This window comes from Sorghum bicolor, chromosome 10, assembly GCF_000003195.3.
Source record: "Sorghum bicolor cultivar BTx623 chromosome 10, Sorghum_bicolor_NCBIv3, whole genome shotgun sequence".
Taxonomy (NCBI): domain Eukaryota; kingdom Viridiplantae; phylum Streptophyta; class Magnoliopsida; order Poales; family Poaceae; genus Sorghum; species Sorghum bicolor.
Genome location: NC_012879.2, coordinates 1549118 through 1561744, shown reverse-complemented (window position 1 = coordinate 1561744; position 12627 = coordinate 1549118). Strand labels below are relative to the sequence as shown.

Sequence of the window (12627 nt, the reverse complement as noted above, 5' to 3'; positions counted from 1 at the left end):
AAGTTTATTTGTAATTTACGAGTTAAGTCTAGCTAGTGTTAGATAATAATCATAAAATACAAATGAAATTACTATAATACCCTTTTTTTTTCTTTTCAGGAACGAAGCAGGCCTGAGAGTCATGAGTGGCCTGGAAAATTATGGATCATAGGTCGTGAGACACGAGCATGATCTCAGCTCGAGCATGCGGACTGATCGAGACTAGACCCCCTTGACCTTAATTTAACCACGCGATCGTACGTTGATTAGTCGCCGCCCGCCGCGCGCGTGGCGCAACAGTTGCAGCACGTACGCCGTAGGCCGTAGCACATGCATGCCATGATTTTTGTCATCGTCGACCGCGGGATCGGAACGTGAAGAACCAACCGCACCGCCCGCATCAGCATCAGCTGCCTGCAAAATTGCACCTGCCCGCAGCTTGCTCCAGGCCGGCCGGGACAACGACGGCGACGGCGACGACGGCGGCGGCGGCTTCCATATGTTAATCATATATGTGGTCAGAGACACGAGAGAGAAGTCCAGCCGCTCGTACCACAGAAACCGACATCGCAGTTGAATACTAATATAATCCGGCCCTCATGTGTTAGTTAACGGTACTCTGTAGCATCAGGTGGTGGCCAGAGCCAGAGACGAAAACAAACCGATCCAGATCAACGGCCTGCCCACCACTGAACTAGGAGTACTTAGGCCTTGTTTAGCTCACTCCAAAAAATAAAAAAAAAAATAAAATTTTCTGTCACATCGAATCTTACGGTACATATGTGGAGCATTAAATATAAATGAAAACAAAAACTAATTGCACAGTTTGCATGTAAATCGTGAGACGAGTCTTTTAAATATAGTTACTCTATAATTAAATAATGTTTGTCAAATAAAAACGAAAAAAATAAAAAAAAAATAGATCTAAACAAGACCTTATACATTGCACGCTGAACACGTACGCCTCCGTCATATATCGTAGCGTATCGCGTCGCCGTCCCATCCCCATTCCGATCTGGCTGGGGTCGCGACAGGAACCGGCCGGAGAAATAATTGCCGGATCCGAAGAGTAATGGGTGATGCTGAAGGCTTTCGGGTTCGGCAGTGATGATCCCGGCGCGCGCGCGCACACGGTGGTCTGGTCGTTGGCTTGGCGGAAAGCGACGGCGGGCCGGCGGGCGACAAAGCAAAGCAGAGCAGCGTGCGGCTGCCCGCGCGCGGAGCCGACGTGTGCTGCTCCGGCGCCGCAGCGTCCCGGACTCCGGACACGCAGGCGGTAGGGCCCCCCGCCACGCCACCGCGTCACTCGCTGCGCTGGGGTGGGGTGGGTCCATCCATCTCCGTTTGGTGGAGTTCGGCGAGATGGGATCGGGGCGCCGTGGCTGACTGGCACTGGCTGGACGTTCCAAGTGGGCGCGCCAACGGAGTGCGGCGATCTCCGGAGACATCGACAGGACGGGACGGCGCGGCTACTGGCTACTACTCGTACTGTACTGCTGCCTCACGCGCTCGCGGCCGCGCACAGTGAACAGTGAGGCCTTTTTTCTTTCGGGAGTAGGGGGACCGCATCTCGGTGCATACAAATCATTGCGCTGCAAGGCTCCAATCATTCAGAATCGGAGTTTGGAGCCTGTTCGCTTCGGGGGTCATGGAGCATTAAATAAATCATTTAGGCCTTGTTTAGTTTCGAAAAGTGAAAAGTTTTCGGTACTGTAGCAGTTTCGTTTATTTGTGACAAATATAATCCAATTATGGATTAACTAGGATCAAAAGATTCGTCTCGTAATTTACAGCTAAACTGTGTAATTAGTTTTTGTTTTCGTCCATATTTAATGTTTCATGCATGTGCCACAATATTCGATGTGACGGGGAATCTTGAAAACTTTTTGGTTTTCAGTGTGAACTAAACAAGGCCATGGCATTGTTTGCGAAAAGTTTTTTGATTTTGACATTGTAACAATTTTAGTTTTATTTGATAAATATTATCTAATTATAGAGTAACTAGGCTTAAAAGATTCATCATGCTCATGTATAATATAAAAAAAATCTTAAAAAGTTTTTGATTTTAAGATCAACTAAACAAGGCCTATGTTCGGCATGCCGAACGAAAAGACTATTTTGCCTGCCTATGTCCAGAGAATAACTACTACTACCACACCAGCACAAAAATCTGCGTGTCCGGTGTACAAACACTAGTTAATCAACCTCCTTGCTGAAAGCCTTGTTTAATTCGTGGTTAAAAAGTTTTTTTTGTCACATCGAATGTTTCATGAGATATCAGAAGTGGTATTCAGATACTAATTAAAAAACTAATTAATTAACTCGCTTAAAAACCATGTGTCGAATTTATTAATCCTAATTAATCCATCATTAACATATGTGTACTGTACCAATTATGGCTAATTGTGGACTAAAGCTAGTTTCAATGCATATTTCATGAGAATGTCATACACATTAAATAGGGTGTCACATAAGTAAAATTACTGACTTGACAGGATCATTAAATAAAGAAGTTTCATCAGATGAGAGAGGAGTTTCATCCCCATGAAACTCATGTGCTCTCGGTTACCTAGTTTATAGTCTTGGTAACTGCGCCATAAAACTATGCATTGAGACCGGCCTAATTAGGCTTAAAAGAATTATCTCATGGTTTTCATGTAAACTATGCAATTAGTTATATTTTTAACTAGATTTAGTGCTTCATACATGTGTCAAATATTCGATACGATAAGGCGTGGATTAGAACTAAACATGGTTTAGACTTATTAACCAAAATTAGTCATACTTTTTCAGCCATAAAATAATATTTTTTTCATAACAAATCAACGTCAGCAGAAACGATGCAGCGAATAGATTCTGCGTGACATGCTGCCATAGTGCCATGTCAGTGCCATACATGAGTAGTTGATTGAGGGCTGAAGAGGCCAAATCTAAGGCCTTGTTTAGTTTCATAGGTGAAAAGTTTTTGAGTATTTTAGTACTTTTGTTTGTATTTAGTAACTATTGTCAAACTATGGATTAAATAGGTTCAAAAGATTCATCTCGTAAATTACAAGTGTAATTAGTTACTCTCTCCATCCCAAATAATAAGTCATTCCAAGAATCTTGGAGAGTCAAACCATCTCAAGTTTGACGAAATTTATAGGGTAAGATAATAATATTTATGGTGTCATCTTAGTATTATTACATTCTTGATTAATTATATTTTTATAGTATACCTATTTTATGTTATAAATATTTGTAATTTCCTCTATAATTTTAGTTAAAGTTGAGATGCTTTGACACTCCAATATTTTTGGAATGACTTATAATTTCAGATGGAGGGAGCTTTTTTTGTCTATATTTAATGTTTATGTATGTGTCGGAAGATTCGATGTGACAGAGAATTTTGAAAAAAATTAGATTTAGGATGTAACTAAACAAGGCCTAATTGTCTCGTAAATTACAAGTGTAATTAGTTGCTCCGATCATGCACTGGCACTGCACGACCATACATCGACGCCGATGCAACGAATCTGATCTGGCTGAATCAATGGCAGCCAGCCAGATCACGAGATGGGCGCATCGTGCCTGGGTGCTGCACTTCTCGTGTGTCGTGTGCAAAACAGGAAGAGGGTTTTTTTTTCAAAAATAAAAAAAAATCGTGGGTGCACTTGTGCAGTGTAGTGCTCCCTCTATCAAAGGGCTTATTTAGATTCCTTCCAAATTCCAAAAGTTTACAAAATTTCCAGTTAAATCGAATCTTGCGGCACATGTATGAAGTATTAAATACAGATAAAAAAATAACTAATTATACAGTTTACCTGTAAATCGTGAGATAAATATTTTGAGCCTAGTTAATCCATTATTGGACACTGTTTCACAAATTCAAACAAAAGTGCTACAATGTCAAAATTCCAAAAGTTTTACATCTAAATAAGGCCTAAAAAGAATGTAATTATAGGATCCACATCCATCAAAATAATTCAAATTTAACTAAACTTATACTAAATAATATTAACATTTATGTCTCTAAATAAATTTATGATACAAATACATTCTATAACTAATCTAGTGGTACTTATTTTGTATTATAAATATTATCATTTTTTTATACTACGTATAAATTTAGTCAGAATTTAAACTGTTTAACTTTTAAAATATGAAAATTACATTCTTTTGTGAATGGAGAGAGTACATGTTCCCTGGCCTCTCAGCAGTCAACAACACTGCTTCTCTGCGCGTAAATTACTGTTACCGATAAGGAAGATCTTCTCATCTTCCTGGCTCGTTTACTTCCACCCAAAAACCCAAATTTTTTCAAGATTTCCTGTCACATCAAATCTTTAGACGCATGCATGAAGTATTAAATATAGACGAAAATAAAAACTAATTACACAGTTTGGTCGATTGACGAGACGAATCTTTTGAGCCTAGTTAGTCTATAGTTAGACAATAATTATCACAAACAAACGAAAGTGCTACAGTATCATAAAATTAAATTTTTTTCTTCGAAAACTAAACAAGGCCCGGAAGTGATCAATCATCACTCATCAGGCACCTACCACCCAGTTTATTGAACTTGGGCCAGCCTTCCCTTGTCCCTGGCCACTCGTATCAAATCAGCATGGGAATGGAACTGGCCGCGACGTGCGATCCGATCGTGGTCAAAAAATAAACGATGTCCCTACTGCTGCCCATTCCGTTGACTATCATGCCAGCAAAATCCATCGCATATCAACTGCGGCCTTGTTTAGTTCCGAAAAGATTTCGGTACCGTAGCACTTTCGTTTGTTTGTAACAAATATTATCTAATTATGAACTAACTAGTATCAAAAGATTCGTCTCGCGATTTCCAGCTAAACTGTCTAATTAGTTTTTGCTTTTGTCTATATTTAATGCTTCATGCATGTGCCGCAAGATTCGATGTGATGGGGAATCTTGAAAACTTTTTGCTTTTTTGGATGAACTAAGGCCTTGTTTAGTTTCTAAAATTTTTCAAGATTCCCCGTCACATCGAATCTTTAAACGTATGCATAAAACATTAAATATAAATAAAAATAAAAACTAACTGCACAGTTTGCCTGTAATTTACGAGATGAATCTTTTGAGCCTAGTTAGTCCATGATTGGACAATATTTTTCAAATACAAACGAAAGTGCTACAGTAGCCGAAGGCAAAAATTTTCACAAACTAAACGAGGCCTAAACAAGGCCTGCACCTCAAATCGTGCACGGAGCAGGAAAGAGGGGCTCACTTCGACGCCCACCAAGTACACATGCACGATGAGTAGTAGTGTAGTAGTACTGTAGTAGTAGTAGCACATGAGGATCAATCTGCCAGGTCATCAGCAGAGCACCAGGCTTTGTTATGACTTGTATTACAATTGGCTTCAGCTGAGAACAGTACAAGATACCAAAAATCAAATCGGCGCAGGGAAAAGAAAACAGGGAAAAACAAAGACCTTAGGTTGAACACGCCTAAACTGAGCCAACAACTGGAATGGTATGGGGGTGCAGTTCAATGCCATCCCCGCGCCAGCAGAACCTGATGGCGAAAAGAACAGAAACGTTGGCTCAATTTCAGAGTACATACAGGCATCACACAGCTCTTGCAGAACAAATAGCCGAGCACCTGAAACAATCCTGCTGTTATTGAGACGAACATAACGGGCAAGGAAAAAAAAACACCTATTGATCGGCGCAGATAGAGTCAAGCAGCTGGTCCGTTTCCTCCCCGACCTCCACGTTTTCGATCTTCAGCCGCTGCCGCATCCCAGGGAACTTCTTCCCGGCAGCAGCGTACGTCCGCAACAGCGGCTCGAACACCGGCGTGCCCAGATCCTTCTGCACCTTCTTCAGAGACTCCACATACTGCTCGGCCCCATCAACATCCTTGTTCTCCTCGAAGTAGCTCATCAGGGTCTCCGTCACCGCGGGTGGCGGCACCCAGATCCTGCCGCTGCTGTGCCCTTTCTTCATCGCGCGGTCCGCACACCAATGGGCCATCTTGAGATCCCCCGTCTTGAGGTGATGCTCCATGAAGATCTCCCATGTCTTGGCATTCAGTCTTCCGCCATGCATCTTGGCGCGCTTCTTCACGGCGACAGCTTTGTCAAGCATGCCCTCAGCAATGTATGCTTTGATCATAGCATTTGCTACCCGGATGTCATACTTTGGATGCTTCAGTTGGAGGTCCTTCGCTGCCTCATCCCCAGTTTCCTTGATGCCAGACTGATTATTAGGCAGGTTACTTGAAGATTCTGGATCTGTAGTGGATATATTATCTGCCCCAGAGTCCTTTGCTTTGGTCTTGGGTGGATGGATGTGCCGGGCTTCCCACTCCTTGAAACAGGCTTCAGCAGCAGGAAGGTCCTTCAAGTTGGCCAAAACCTGAATCATGTTAAGGTAGCTCATGTTTGCCATTCTAGGGTTATTCCGCTTCAGTGATCGCCAGACACGGTGAACTTCCACTAAGTTCTGTGTACGCCCATACAATGTAATGAGAAACTGGTAGGCTTCCACGTCATTGCTGGTGTTCCGCTTCTCAAGCTCCTTAAGAGCAGCCTCTGCCTTCTCAAACAGCCCAGCATCAACATATATGGAAGCCAGGTTGCTGTATGTTGTCCAATCAGGAGCAACACGGCCATCCCGTTTCATCTCTTCAATCACCCTCTCAACCCCTGGTATGTCATTGAGAGCTGCAAGCGCCCTCATCCAAACATTATAAGTAAAGACATGTGGCAATACGTCATCTGCCTTCATGTACTGAATGATACCAGGGACCTTCTCAGGTTGGTTAACTTTGGTGTACATAGTCATTAGGCTGTTAAAGGGCATGGCAGTAAAAGCAAAGTTGAGCTCACTCATTTTCGCCATAAGGGACTCGGCCTTCTCAGTCATCAACTCTTTGCAGTAAGAATTGAGAAGAGCGCCATATGTAAGATGAGTCTTGGACGTTTCTGGGAGGTCCAAAAAGTACTTCTCGGCAGCAGCAATGCCTCTCGATTTGGCAATGAGATCCAGGCAGATTGCTTGATCACTAACAGTAGGATTCATGCCTCTTCTTGTCATAACTTCAGAAAGCTACATCAATAAACAAAAGAGAGAGGATCCATGTAAACCCTGTCGATCAAATTCAGAACAATCACAAGCAAATAACCAAGTTTCAAAATTACTTAATGATTTCGATCTGAATGTCCACATTGAACATTAACTCCAATGATCACATCATATTTAATATCAACAAAATTTCAGGCAAAAAATATAGCATCTCTAGAAATGTCAGTTTCCCAGTTAGCTAAAGGTTCTTTAGTTGCACAATAAAAAAAAAACAGAAAAGGTTCACCCTGAGTGCGCAAAGCACATAAAAAATCTGGGGGATGCTAGATTTAGAAAAGGACCATTTACATAGCATCTTAAGCTTCATTAAGGGAATATTAGAGTTGCAGCATTAGACAACGAATAAACTTCTTCAAAGATCAGCAAACATCACAAAAAGCTGACAAGATGAAATGATGCAGAAAAACCTGACATACTGATAATTTATTGAAGAGAAGCCAAACATATGGAAAGCACTTTTGATTAAGTTGAATAGCATGATTCCTATGAGACACAAAAGAAATCTGAGCATGCAACCATGGTCATTAGGAAAACAATGTACCAAGTGGAAAGAAAAAGAGTGAGCTGATTTGAACAGTGAACAGCAAGAAACTAGTGCCTAAGTCTGTCATTGGATAAAATATCAGATAAAATATAATCAGTACAGCTAAGTAGCTAACCATAGCAATGAAAAGACCAGTGCCACAAGTTATGCAGCTTTATTGAACAACAAAATGGGAGTAATTGCATAACAAGGAATATGAACTAATCCATGTGTTGTGCCAATCTAACAGTTTTTAGCTCTCAATAACCAGCTATACAAGTCCACCTAAAATTCTAAGTACACATGACATCCAAACGTCAGAGAAGGCAGTAAGAATTTCACATATGACATCCAAAAAATAGCTGAGAACTATTTTGCATGGCATGCAACTGTACTGATTTCACAATGATAAAACAAACAATGGTGACCTGGAGTATGGTTCCCAATGTTCAAGCCTATTCCGGTCACATTTTCCCCACCACTAGCAATCTAGCAATCAGATGAAATATTTCTTTGCATACTCCAACTACCAAAATCAAATTAAGCATTCCAAGTCCAGAGACATTTTTGGAAGAAAAGAAATTTCATCTTGTCAATGAGTCACACCGCACTAGCACATATCAGCAAACATCTCACAGAATTTGTCCCCACTCCAAATCCTACTCCCATGATCAGATCTAGCAACAGGAGCACACACAGCATCACTATTTCATGAGGCCCAAACCGAGATCACGAAATGAGATACACAAAGGAAGGGCTGGACCTTGAGCGCCGGGCGGTAGAGCGCGTTCCGCCGCATCCGGCGGACGCAAACGCCCACCTCCCACTTAAACGCCCGCTTCCGGCTGTCGAGGAAGCCGTCCACCTCCTCCCGCACCGCCTGCGGCGTGGACCCCTTCCGGAACAGACGCCGGTACAGCGCCTCCTCCACGTACTTCTTGGTCGACCGCCGCGCCACGTCCTTCACCCGCGTCGCCATCTCCGCCTCCGCCCTCTCCTCTTCGCCGCCGGCGTCTCGGGTTTTGAGGGTTTTGGCGGCGGCGCAGGGAGGAGCTCGCCCTCTCACTACTCCCCAGTCCCGCTCGTGTGATCGCGTTGGGCTTTTCTGGGCCTTGATGGGCCGTGGGCTCTGAAAATAACAAGGCGTCGGTTTCTCCTCACGAGCCAGGGGTAAAACGGGAAAGAAAAAAAAATAGCGAGCTGTGAAAGACGGGGAAGGAAGAGGAGGGGGGGCGACGTCGCCGGCGGTCGGAGGCGACGGGGATGAGTCGGAAGGAGGCGGAGCCGGCAGGACAGGATGGGTCTTCTTCGTCGGCCACTGATGGGGCAGGAGGAAGTGGCAGTGGCCGGGAGCTGGCGGATGCGCTGGCGCGGCGACGTTTGTACCGGGAGGTGACGCTAGCGCTGCGCTCGGGGTTGCGCGACGCCAAGGCGGACTTCTCCTTCCTCCGCGCGCGTGGGCTCCGCAGCCTGCTCGGATTCCTTCGCTCCACCGCCTCCGCGGCCGACGACGCGCGGCTGCTCCTGTTCCGCCACTCTCAATCCATCCCTGATCTCCAAGGTATCGTTCCTCCGCCCCATTTCGGTGATCTGACGCGATTTATTTGGATTTTGGGTAATTGTGTGCGGCTACGCAATGTAATGTCTTTAGGTGACACCAAACTCTTATGGAATGGTCAATGGCTGTTTGAAATCTGATGAATAATGCTTGAACACAATCTAAAGACTTAGAACTCTTATCTACTCAATGAAATTGGCACTATGTAGTGCTGGCTTGTTAAAAAAAAAGGCGGTAAGTTAGGAGCAGCGCCGCTGCTCTTGCTAGATCGTAAGATAAGTAGTGGAGATTAAATCAATGAAACGCTCTCAGGCTCATTAGTTAGAGCCCAAGATTCAGCATTAGGTAATAGATGCCCCCAAACAGCCTTTTGATGTAGCTATTATATCCCTTCAAGTCAGAAGAGTGGAATCCATAGTGTAGCCTGGAGGTCCAGGAAGCTGCAGTGTTGGTATTTTTTTTCTTCTTTCCATTTGTATCTTTATCTGGTGCTTTTACTCCTTTTTTTTTAATTATATAGATATAGGCAGCTCCCTTTCCCATTATGTTTAAAAAATTAACTAGTAATGGCGTTGTTTGATCGTTCCAGACTTCCTGAATTGCATTTAATTGTTGCCAATGCAATAACGACTGCATTTGCTCTGTCCCATTATAATGCTCTCAAGGGAAGAACACACCTGGTAGTGGTAACTGTGTGTTGGTATTATAACATAAACAAACCTATTAAATCTTTAATTTGCTTTTCTCATTATTGCAGCTACCTGTATGGTCATGTAGTTTGAGTTTCTCATTATTGTCTGACCGTTACAACGAAACGGCCAAATAAGGTGGATCCTCGTGTGGGAATCGTATCTTGTAGATCAATTTTTGGAGTTATATGATCATTCTCACATCTAGTGATCTAGCTTAACTTTCTCTGAGTATAATTCAGGAGAACATTGTTGCAATGGAGTAGTTATTCTTGTTGTAATGCGCATATCAAGTTCGCAATTTTAAATCTCAAAAGACATTAATATGCTCAGGCATTTGGTTGGATATAATTCTTAGTTTCTTATGCTTATACCTGAGAAAGCAGCACTTACTGATGAACTTATGTCTACTACAGTTATTCCTGTTCTCTTTCAGAATTCATTGCATCAACCAAAGCAAGACCCTGTTGTGACATTGGATCATATATTTGGAACGGAACCAATGAAGATTACAAGCCCCCCTACAGATTCCGAAATTGCTCTTGCACTTAGAGTCTTGGAAGGTTGTTGCCTTTTATATAGCCGATGCACAGCTCTGGCCCACAAATACAAGGCTGTGAAGGTAATCGCAATCCTTTTCTGATAAATTATTGCCTATTACTTCTGGGTTTCAGTGAGATGAGATCACTGCGAGGAAGTTCTGTTCTTTTTGGCAATAAACCAGTAACTCTTATTCAACTATGAAGGCATTTTTTTCAAGCATAAACCACAATTTAACTGGATATCATCCCCATATGTAGTTTTGGACCGATTGTTTATTAGGTTGACCAGTTGTTAACTTAACTTGGTGTAGGTACTCTTGAATATATTAGCCAGCCGAGGTCCAGCTGAGCAAGGAGTTTGCTTGGACACACTGATATCGCTGATGTTGGACTCACCCTCCAATCAGATGGTATGGTTTGCCTCTTTACGTAAATATTAATTTTCTAATCTTGTATATGTGAAACTTGGTTTTTTGTGTCAACTTAAGATGAGTATACAGGTGTGAATGTAGGACAGCTTTTTCGAAAATAATTTAGTAAATATCTCTAATATGATTGAAATGTGTTTGTGTTCAGGTGTTGCTGTTGTTTAGTAGATTGGTTGATTTTCTTTCAAAGCATGTTTTGCATGGGCCAAGACTTATGAAAAATTAAGAAAAGAATCATAAAACTGTTAATAGATTGGTATCCTTGGTTGTTTCTGGCTTCTGTGATTCAGCTTATCTATAATTTATATGACTACTTCTCTAGGATTTCGAGGAATACAGTGGGCTTGAAAAGGTTGCTGAACTTTTAAAGGATGTGCAAGTGGAAAAGCATATAAGGCAAGTATTGTTCCTTCAGATCTTTTTTTCTCTTTTTGTCTCAATGCCTAGCTTCATAATTTGAATGTAACTTCTTTTCACTGTGCATATAAACAATATATCATTCTGGTGAATCAATCTATCTGTTTCTTATCAGTCATGTGAACTGAGAAACATAAACAAGTGAAATGATCAAATGGAAAAGGAGACACTTAAACTATTCTGTTGGTGGCTTGACAAAGGTTCCCACTTGACAAAGCTTTATATACCTCTGTGAATTTTTATTTTGCATATATTTATCTCTGAAAAGTTGAGGTTTGACATTGTGATGGCTTCTCCAAAGCACCTACTGGTTTCTATTTTGAAATGACCTAGAGTTTTTTTTTTTGACTTGATGCTTCAATGCAGATTGAAATGCGGGGAGTTCCTATTGTTGCTCATTGGACATGTTTATGTGAAGGAAAACTCTCCCATACATGAACAAATGAAAAATCTGTTTGGTGAGCAGTGTGCATCGCTTATATGGGCAGCAAGCCGGTTTGGCTCCACCTTGGATGCGGAGCAAAGGCAGACGACCTTGCAAATACAAGCAATGAGAGTTGTGGAATCCTTGGAACCCTACTAGGACTGGTGCCTTCATCTGTGTAACTTACGGGTGATGACGATTTGATGTCTTTAATCTGAGCTGCATGCTCCATTTTGTCCATGCAAGCTTTGTTGTCACTCTCTTCTGTGTAAAGTCATTCTTATGCTACTTTTTTTAGTAAGCTTTGTTGAAAGGATTGTATTAGTTCCATTTGAGAACAATGCACTAGGGAGACACTAGGAAAGCCTTAAGATATTCATTTTGTTGCGGTAGATATGAGTTGTTGTACCTGTGATTCAAATAAAAGTGGTTAATCCAATGTGCTAGTGAATGTTATTGATACCTTACCTGATTAAACGGAATAGAGTCAGTTCTTGTGCTCTATTCAGTACACTGGCACGCACTGCATTAGTATTTAGTACTGTACTACTTTGGCCTTGTTTAGTTCCTTTCTAAAAGTTTACATCCTATTTCATCGAATATTTGGATATATGCATGAAGTATTAAATATAGACTAAAAAATAATTAATTCTACATTTTGTGAATACTTTGTGAGACGAGTTTTTAAGTCTAGTTAGTCCATAATTTGATAATAAAGTACTATAGTAACACATGCACTAATGACAGATTAATTAGACTTGCGGTTTATTGATGGATTTTGCAATTTGTTTTTTTATTAGTTTCCGAACACCGTATATAAAATATCCGATGACATCCTAAAATTTTACACCATCGCGGTTTAATGGCAGAGTTTTGAAGGCAAATGTATACACCCTTTGATCTTGATGCAGCATCAATCGTCGAGACTCGTGTAATGCACTTTTCTTGATATAAAGGGCATGTTTAG

At 41.7% G+C, this 12627-nt stretch overlaps 2 protein-coding genes across 3 annotated transcripts; one reads left to right on the top strand and one right to left on the bottom strand.

Moving 5' to 3' along the window:
- On the bottom strand, positions 5252–8721 carry LOC8068376 (pentatricopeptide repeat-containing protein At1g60770). Of its 2 annotated transcripts, XM_021449464.1 has the most exons (3): positions 8366–8721; positions 5649–7043; positions 5252–5505 (listed from the first exon to the last, which is right to left on the bottom strand). In XM_021449464.1, the coding sequence occupies exons 1-2, from the start codon at positions 8579–8581 to the stop codon at positions 5649–5651; spliced, it is 1611 nt and encodes a 536-aa protein (XP_021305139.1). In that variant the 5' UTR covers positions 8582–8721; the 3' UTR covers positions 5252–5505. The 2 variants fall into 2 exon arrangements, with proteins under 2 accessions (XP_021305139.1, XP_002436399.1); XM_002436354.2 differs by having other exon boundaries at positions 5257–7043.
- On the top strand, positions 8764–12122 carry LOC8068375. Its single transcript, XM_002437700.2, has 5 exons — positions 8764–9163; positions 10266–10471; positions 10703–10801; positions 11142–11215; positions 11603–12122. The coding sequence occupies exons 1-5, from the start codon at positions 8866–8868 to the stop codon at positions 11817–11819; spliced, it is 894 nt and encodes a 297-aa protein (XP_002437745.1). The 5' UTR covers positions 8764–8865; the 3' UTR covers positions 11820–12122.

Bases quoted from the DNA above. Each gene is read 5' to 3' on its own strand.
- LOC8068376 (XM_021449464.1), bottom strand. From the start codon at position 8,581: ATGGCGACGCGGGTGAAGGACGTGGCGCGGCGGTCGACCAAGAAGTAC. The intron at 7,044-8,365 runs GTCCAGCCCTTC...TTATTGATGTAG, and splicing joins TCTACCGCCCGGCGCTCAAG to CTTTCTGAAGTTATGACAAG.
- LOC8068375 (XM_002437700.2), top strand. From the start codon at position 8,866: ATGAGTCGGAAGGAGGCGGAGCCGGCAGGACAGGATGGGTCTTCTTCG. The intron at 10,472-10,702 runs GTAATCGCAATC...AACTTGGTGTAG, and splicing joins ACAAATACAAGGCTGTGAAG to GTACTCTTGAATATATTAGC. The intron at 10,802-11,141 runs GTATGGTTTGCC...CTACTTCTCTAG, and splicing joins ACTCACCCTCCAATCAGATG to GATTTCGAGGAATACAGTGG.